Source organism: Sciurus carolinensis, chromosome 11, assembly GCF_902686445.1.
Source record: "Sciurus carolinensis chromosome 11, mSciCar1.2, whole genome shotgun sequence".
NCBI lineage: Eukaryota > Metazoa > Chordata > Mammalia > Rodentia > Sciuridae > Sciurus > Sciurus carolinensis.
Window position 1 is genome coordinate 10,595,054 of NC_062223.1, and position 8,447 is coordinate 10,603,500.

Below are 8,447 nucleotides of genomic sequence, written 5' to 3' on the forward strand. Positions count from 1 at the left end.
GACCTGTTTACGTATCCGTATTATTGACCCTTATAGCGGTTTCATCCCATTGTTCTGATCCTGTGGTGGTTTGCTATTTTCCCAGAACTGGATGCCTTGGATTTTAGGTCTGGTGGTCAACACAGTTCCGAATCTCCCAGGGTCTCATGAATGCAAATGTAACCTTACCCTGTCTGCACCACGCGTGGGTTCAGGCAACCTACCTGACTTAACTCATTTAATCTTCACAACAAAATCGTCATCCTCACTTTACAGGTTTGCCAACATAGCTGGGACCCTGGCCTCCTCAGCCCTAGACGGCTCTCACTCTGCCTGCTCTGTTCTGTGGAAACAGTAAGGGCCATCGCTTGATTTTACAGACATCCACCTCAGAGGGTTCGGCTGAGTCAGACTCCCCCATAGTTCCTACATCAGGTCTAGGACTTTGTACCATCCCACCCACACCCTTTACAGATGAGGAAACTGAGGCTCAGAGAGGGTGACTCAGCTGCTCCCAGTTCATGGTCCTCCCTGATTCTGGGACCCCACTGGCTGCTTCCTTGGCTCTGTCCCTGGCAGCCTGCCCTTCCTCCTCAGGACACCCTCCCCACACCTGGCCTTCCTTCTCCCTCATCTCCACCCTCCACAGGCCTCCTCCCAGAAAAGGGGCCCAACCGGAAGGCCAGTTCATGTCAGGAACTTCCAGCCACGTGAGCAGCCCTGAGCCAGGGATTCTGAGCAGCCGGTGGCTTTAGGAGAAACTGAAACTGGGCTCTCTGGGGGCGGAGTGGTCACTAGAGATTTAAAAAGCCGCCACTTCCTTGGGCCCTCAGAGGGCACCGGGAGGTCACAGCCGCTGAGGGACATCCAGGACCTCTGTGAGCCTCTGCTCCCTGCCTACGCCATGCACCTCTGCCAGGGAGATGCGCTGCTGACCGGGCCGGTGAGTACAGGGCCCCAGGCTGGGATGACGAGGGTCCCAGGCCCAGGCCATGAGGGTTGCCCTAGTGCCAGCGCCGTGCTCCTGGGCGGTGGCACCCTGGCAGCCTCCTCGCAGCCCCTCTCTGGGTCCGAATCTCCTCCCCTGAACAGGGGCGTCTGGAATGTGGCCGCCCCAGATCTCGTGCTGCATCCCCAGCCTCGGGGAGGCCTGGCCTTCACACTCCTGCTCTCTCTGGACCCACCTGCATCTCCGTTGCCCCCAGAAGCTTCCTCTCCCCTCCCAGGACCCCTGCAGCCGCGGATTCCCTTGAGGCCTCGCCCTGCTCTCACTGGGCCCTTGCCTGGCTCTAGGCTCTGGAATGACCGCAGCCTGGGCCCTGAAGGCACAGGAGGCTGTGGTCTGGGCGGGGCTGTCTCGTCCTCGGCCAAGGTGTCCAGGGTCTCGCCTGAGGTCCTTCCCCACAAAATGCACCCCCAAAGATGACGGGGGCCTTTGGGCCGCGGGGTCTCCGACAGCCCCTCTTGCCCTGCCCTGCCAGAGCTCTGGGCACGTGGATTCACTATTCCATCTAAGTTCCAAGGTGCCCAGGGTTGGAGGTGGTCACGGCTGACAACCTGGGGTCCATCGTTCTGTCACAGGGACTCTCCATTCATTGGTTCTAGACGACTCTCTGCTGGACGTGATGGCAGGGAGTTTCCTGTGTCGTTCACCACTGCGTCCTCCTAGCTGAGTGACCGGCACACAGTAGAGAGTTGATAACTATTTGTGGAGTAGATATCAGCTTTGCGTGTGAGCAGGACACAGACAAATGGAACCAAATCAGCCCTGGCCTTGGCCTCGGGGAGCTTCCTGGGAACGGCGACACCTTCCCCGTGGAGGAAACAGGGCTGACCTCTCCTGGCCTGGCTCTGGGCTGCCTGCTCTGTGGGCTTGTCTCCACACCTTGCAGTGGCCTCTGAGGAAGGTACCAAAATGCCTCCCTTGGGCAGAGGAGGTGACTGGGCTCAGAGGAGTGAGTGACCAGCCCAGAGAGACCTGGCTTGTGAGAATGCGCCACTCGAAGTTGGTTCTGTCTGGGTTTCAGCCCCAGGCTCCCCGGCCTCCTGCTTGCCCTCCCCATGTATTCTGTGAGCAGGTGGCAGGGCCTGCAAGGATGCATGGGTGCCGAGAGAGCAAGAGGGGCTTCTGGGAGAACAGGTCAAGTCCCCAAGGAAACAACTTGGCCTTACAAAGGCTGGCCAGGGCAGAGGGCACAGCCCTTGCTGGAACCCCTGAGCCCTCTGTCTCATTCCCAGCAGGACCCACCAGATTGTCAGAAGCAGCTGAAGAAGAAACAGAAAAACCGGGTGGCTGCCCAACGCAGCCGGCAGAAGCACACAGACAAGGCAGATGCCCTGCACCAGGTGGGGACACCCTCCCTCTTAGACAATTTTTTGTTACTATAAGTGAATACCACAGACTGGGTCATTTATAAAGAAAAAAAAGTTTGTGCTGTGCATGGTGGTGCACACCAGGAATCCCAGCAGTTTGGAAGGCTGCAGCAGGAGAATTGCAAGTTTAAAGCCAGCCAAACCCTGTCTCAAGAGAAGAGGAGGGAAGGAAGGAAGGAAGGAGGGAGGGACAGGCTGGGGATGTAGCTCAGTGGGAGAGTGCCTCTGGGTTCAATCCCCAGTACTGAAAAAAAAAAAAAAAAAAAAAAAAAAAAAAGAAGAGGTCGGTTTAGGCATTCTTCTAGAGACTGGGGCACCCAAGAGCATGGCGCCAGTTTGTGTTGAAGGCCTACCGTCTGGGTCAAGCATGGCATGGCGGGGGGCATCCCAGAGCAAGATGGAGCAGAGTGAGACAGCTCACTTTTATAGCAAAACCGCTCTCACCATAACCTATGACACGATAATTAATTACTCCACCTTGCAGTGGCCTCTGCTCCACATCCCCACCGCGGGACTTGTCCCCGTCCTCAGCGCCCCTTCCCATCACCTAGAACAGGACACAGCTCAGCTGGTAGAGAACCTGCCTAGCGGGTGAGAGGCCCTGGGTTCAGGTCACCACAGCAAATGATGGGGACGCATGGGTAGGGCGACTTCTCCATCTGCGGGCCTGCCAGAGAACAGCAGAGATTTATATCCAAGTCCAAGACCAAGGTGCATGTTGAGTTGCTCTCTGCTGAGGGCTCTCTTCCTGGGTGCTTGTGGCCTTTCGTCCATGGGTGTGAGAGGAGTTATCGCTCTCCCTTCCTCTTTTTTTTTTTTTTTTGGTGGTGCTGGGGTTCACACCCCGAGCCTCTCGCATGCCAGGGGAACACTCTACCACTGGGCCATATCCCCAGCCCTTCTTCCTCTTCTTATAAGGCCACCAATCCTGCAAGCTCCCTTATGACCTCACTTAATCTAAATTACCTCCAAAAAGCCCTATCTCTTTTTTTTTTAGTGGGTACCAGGGATTGAACCCAGGGTTGCTAAAACACTGAGCCACATCCCCAGCCCTTTTTTGTATTTTATTTAGAGACAGGGTGTCACCGAGACAGGGTCTCACTCTGCTAAGTTGCTGAGGCTGGCTTTGAACTTTCCATCCTCCTGCCTCAGCCCCCAAGCTGCTGGGATTACAGGTGTGTGCCACCTAAAAGCCCTCTCTAACTACAGTCACACTTGGTGTTTTGACCTCATCCTAATTTTGGAGGGATGCCGTTCAGTCCACAGCACATGGGGTGTAACAAGGAGATGAAGAGTGAGCCGGACCTGAGGGTCCATAGGAGCTTCCCAGTGGAGTACGTGCCAGGGGCAGATACAGCAGTGCTGGCCAGGGTGGGGCGAGGCCCCCTGCAGCACCTGTGAGCACCGTGCACAGGATGCTGCATGCAAGATGCGCGCCTCTTGTGTTACTTGTGGAGACACCTACTGTGTGTCTCCTGTGCAGTCCACACTCTGGAGTGCAGATATGAGCCCCGCAGACCAAGTCACCTGAGCTGCCTAGGACACAACGACAGGGAAGGTGCCACCTGAAGGCCACATCAGGACTCGCACAGGGTGGGGTGCCGAGGTGCGTCCATGCGGAGGAGGCAGGAAACATGTTGAGGAAGTAAATTCCACTGGACGGGCAGGAGGAGAAGGAGCAGGAGAGAAGGCAGGGCAGACGGAGCTGGCGGTCTGAGCTGGGGCTGCCATGCTGGTGTCTAGGCCCAGCACCGGCGTTTGGATCCTGGGAGTCTCGGGCCTGCGGAGGGTTTCGGCCTAGTTAATGACAGGGCCTCCTTGGGGCTAAGGGAATTGGGTGGTTTGGGGGGCACACCAATTAGGAAGCCAGTGGAGGGCCAGGTAAGAGGGCACCTGCTCAGGGGACTCGCAGTGGGCAGAGAGCAGGGCGTAGCACGGGGGCTTGGTGGGTGGCCGTGGAGGGCTGGCTCCAGCCTGGTGTGCAGACATGGTAGCCTCCTTTGGCATGAGGAGCCTGGAGGGGGACCGGGCTGACATCCCCTCCCGGCCCACCTGCTTCTCCCCCAGCAGCACGAGTCCCTGGAGAAACACAACCGCACCCTGCAGAAGGAGATCCAGGCCCTGCAGGCTGAGTTAGAGCGGTGGACTCGGACCCTGCAGCTGCACCAGCGCCTGTGCCGCCTGGACTGTGCCTCCCACCCAGCGCCGGGGCCTGCTGGCTGCTGGGGCCAAGCCGAGCAGCCCCCCGGACAGCCTGCGGCCCGTGGACAACATGGCTGCCGGAAGCAGCAGGGCCTGCTCCAGAGCCCCGCCGCCTCTCCTCCAGCTCACACGCTCGATCCAGGTCCACACCCTCAGGATTCCCCGGGCCTTCTCCCACCCCTTCTGCCTGTGCTGCCCCTTGGCCCTGCTGTGGTGACCGTACCTCCTGCCCAGCCGTCCCCTAGGCCTGACCTCTCTGCCTCGCCCACTGGCTCTGGCCTGCTGGAGACTTTCTCCAAGCTCAGTGCCATCCTGCCCAGCCCTCCAGCCCAACCTGCCCCTCCACAGCCCCTTGGGCTGGAGCACCCCACCAGGGGGGACCTGGGGTCCTCTTCCCACCACGCTTCAGCTGCTCCAGGGCCTGCGTTTCTGCAGAGGAGGGAGCAGAAGCCTGTTCGCTGGGCAGCAGACTGGCCGGCGCCCGCTGTGGAGCCCAGCCCTCACCCTCTCCTGGCCTTCCCACTGCTCTCCTCTGCTCAAGTCCACTTCTAACCTGCTCCCGGAGCACAGCTGCCCCTTCCTTGGGCTCAGGAAGCAGCCTCAGTTCCTCCTCTGCTGCTGCTGGAGGCTGTCCTTGTCAGTTGACCAGTCGGGCCAGGATTTCCCTGGGGAAAAGGAAGCCATTGCTGAGTGCCCACCATTGTGGCAGCCCGTCACCACCAATGTCTTACTCCAACCCCACAGTCACCCTATGAATCAGAATTTACCATTCCACTTTTTCAAATAAGGAAACAGAGACTCAGAGAAATCAAGTGACATGTTGAATATCACACAGCCTTAATTTTTTTTTTTTTTTTTTTTTAGTTTTTTACACAGCCTTTCTTGGGACTTGAAATACTAGCATCTGCTGTCCTAGTGAACTCCTGGCCCAGGGCCCTGGGCCGAGGGTCTGAAGTCCTCAAAACAGGCCTGGTATAAGGAGGGTTTACTGCTGGGAGCAGAGAGGGCTCTCCCCTCTGTTTTCCGATTCCCAGGGCAAGAGTCTGGCTGTCCCAGAAATACTGCCCTGGCTGGGGACAATCCAAAATTCATACTGGGTGAGAAGTCAGGCAGAAGCCCAGGAGAAGACTTGCTTTTTCCCAGTAGTGTGTCCAGTGCCGAGAAACCACTGAATCGGAGTCAAGGAGGCCTGGGGCAGGCCCCTCTTGGACTTCGAGGCTGGTACCCATAACCATTCCAAGGCCTGGGGCAGATTCTGCAGGATCAGCCCTCCCGGCTAGTCCCAGGTAGCTTCCACCTCCCCTTCCTCAAGGCCTGGCCGGTGGACCTCGGCGATCCATTCATCCCACACACCAAAGGCAGGAGGAGAGACTGAGGGAGGTACCGGTGCCAGCGTCCTCTCTGGCAGCACCAGCACCCTGCACATCCCCAGGCCCCCATTACCTCAGAGCCCCTGAAGCAGCTCCCTCCTGGCTCTCGGGCAGGGGCTGGTGGGGCCGAAGAACAGGGCCTGGGACCCAGCGGGGCTCGGGGGCGTGTCTGCCCTCAGAGGGGAGGTTAGATCAGGTGATGGCGCCATCCACGCTCCAGGGCGAGCGCCCCAAGGCGCTCTTCACGCAGACACTCTCGCATGCAGCTGAGACACCTGTCAGACTCACACTCCGGTGCTGGGCACCAGTCGTGGCACATATGATGGCAAATAAAGTGTTGTCCACTCCTTTTCACTTGGGCTGGTTGTTTAAGGCTCTCGTGGTCTACACTGTCGAGGTTAAAGGGTCTTTGGAAGCAGAGGGAATGGTCTAGAGTCTTAGAGGTGGGAAATCCCTCGTGAACCACGGGCTCTGACCTCACTCTCATACTGCAGGCGAGGAAGCACAAGCCCAGAGATGAGATGGACTTGCTCAAGCCTATTGGTGTTTTGGAGCAGAACAGACAGACAGGCTGAGCATGTACATGTGTGTGGGGGGGTATTCAAATCTGCAGGGTGGGCTGACAGGCTGGAGACACAAGAAAGAGCTGGTGTTGTGGTTCAAGTTCAAGGGTCATATGCTGCAGAATTCACTCGTTTGGACAGTCATTTTGTTCTATTCAGGTCTTTGACTGATTGAGGCCCATCCACATCAAGCAGGTAATCTGCTTTACTGAAAATAATGTCAATCTCATCCAAACACACACTCAATAGAAATGCATAGAATAATATTTGAGCACATTTCTGGGCACCGTGGCCCAACCAAGATGATACAAAATTATCACACCAGGGTCATGTAGCAAAGGTGGGTGGTAGGGTGGTGGAGGGAGCTGAGCTGGGGTTAGCAGAGCAGGTTCAGGGAGGACAAATGGGCAGGAGGGAAGCCAAGATGCTGTTGATTGGAGCATTAGGCAATTAGGCACTGTGGACCAGGGCTTGATGGGGTGAGGGTTCGGTGGCCTGGCTGGTGTCTAAACACCCTGAAATGTGTCAGGCAGTGTGCTGTGTTTTACTTGTGCTAACTCATGGTGCCTTTAATTACTCTGTGAAGAAAATGTGGCTAACGTCTCTGCAGTTCAGAAAGGTAAACCGAGGCTCAGGAGAGTTAAGTAACAAGACCAAGAACACACAGCTAGGAAATGGTATGATTTGGCTCAATGATCAGGAGCAGTTAGCCTCAGGAGATCTTGCCTTTGACCTTCCTTCTTTTTTTTTTTTTTTTTTTTTTTTTTTCGTACCAGGGATTGAACCCAGGGATGCTTAACCACTGAGCCACATTCCAGTCCTTTTTACTTTTTATTTAGAGACGGGGTCTCACTAAGTTGCTTAGGGCCTCCCTATGTTGCTGAGGCTGACTTTGAACTTGCGATCCTCCTGCCTCAGCCTCCCGAGTCGCTGGGATTACAGGCATGCACCACCACGTTGGGTCTTCCGTGTACTTTGTTGCAGATCCTCAACAGAGGGGCCAGCACATGCTCAAGGGTGTGGTCCAGGGGGGCAAAACCCAACTGTAACTCAAAACAGAAGAGGGGAGTGCCTTAACTAATGTTAGTACGCTCATCAGGGGACCACGCAGAGCTGCCCAGAATAAAGAATCCTCAAAAGATTATTTGAGATAAGCAAATGCAACATATTACGCAGGAAAAATGGAATACAGGAATGGAACTGTCACTATAGTTTGATGTTATGCTCACTCCCAAACACAAACAGAATAAAAGGAGTGGGAGGAGATGTTGTAGACTTTTGAGAGCGATAAGTGCTGTATCTGTGAATTCCCAAATCTGTAAACACAGAGTGCAGGAGCGAAGGAGCGCAGGAGCACAGAAGCGGCGAGGCTATGCCCTACAACTCTGTGGGGGGTGTGCTGGTGATGGGTTGCTGCATAACAAATCACTCCCAAACCTGGTGGAGTAATCAGCCTTCATTTTGGCAGTTTCCGTGGGTCGGGAGTCCGCGCATGGCACAGCCTGTGCTACTGGCTCAGGGTCTCCCCAGGGGCTTCAACAGTTACCTCGAGGCTCCACGTGGGAACGGTCTGCTTCTGAGCTGCCCGGGGGGTTCTGCAGACCCTGGAAGGCCTGCGTCGTGGTTTGGGTGTGAGGTGTCCCCCAGAAGCTCATCAGGTGATGCGAGAAAGTTCGGAGGAGAGATGATTGGGTTGTGAGGACCTTAACCCAACCAGTGGAGTCAACCCTGATGGGATTAACTGAGTGGCAACTGGAGGCGGGTGAGGGGTACTGGAGGAGGCGGGGCATGGGGCATTGCTCTGGGTGGATATTTGTATTTGGCAAGTGGAGCCCTCTTTGCTGCCTGATCCTCATGTGAGCTGCTTCCCTTGTGACATTCTTCCGCCATGATGTCCTGCCTCGCCTTGAGCCCAGAGGAATGGAGCCAGCCTCTTAAGGACCGATACCTCTGAAACCGT

The 8,447-nt window shown here is 56.2% G+C and overlaps 1 protein-coding gene across 4 annotated transcripts; it reads left to right on the plus strand.

Annotated features, from left to right (window-relative positions):
* The first annotated feature begins 746 nt into the window (after positions 1–746).
* Batf2 (basic leucine zipper ATF-like transcription factor 2) lies at positions 747–6,263 on the plus strand. Of its 4 annotated transcripts, none has more exons than XM_047518219.1 (3): positions 747–922; positions 2,218–2,325; positions 4,420–6,263. In XM_047518219.1, the coding sequence occupies exons 1-3, from the start codon at positions 884–886 to the stop codon at positions 5,104–5,106; spliced, it is 834 nt and encodes a 277-aa protein (XP_047374175.1). In that variant the 5' UTR covers positions 747–883; the 3' UTR covers positions 5,107–6,263. The 4 variants fall into 4 exon arrangements, with proteins under 4 accessions (XP_047374175.1, XP_047374177.1, XP_047374176.1 ...); XM_047518221.1 differs by having other exon boundaries at positions 4,423–6,263; XM_047518220.1 differs by having other exon boundaries at positions 2,221–2,325.
* Positions 6,264–8,447: the final 2,184 nt, after the last annotated feature.

What these genes read in the sequence shown, in the direction of transcription:
- Batf2 (XM_047518219.1), top strand. Translation starts at nt 884, where the DNA reads ATGCACCTCTGCCAGGGAGATGCGCTGCTGACCGGGCCG. An exon ending in ATGCGCTGCTGACCGGGCCG is followed by an intron (nt 923 to 2,217) that starts GTGAGTACAGGG and finishes TCTCATTCCCAG; the next exon opens with CAGGACCCACCAGATTGTCA. An exon ending in AGGCAGATGCCCTGCACCAG is followed by an intron (nt 2,326 to 4,419) that starts GTGGGGACACCC and finishes CTTCTCCCCCAG; the next exon opens with CAGCACGAGTCCCTGGAGAA.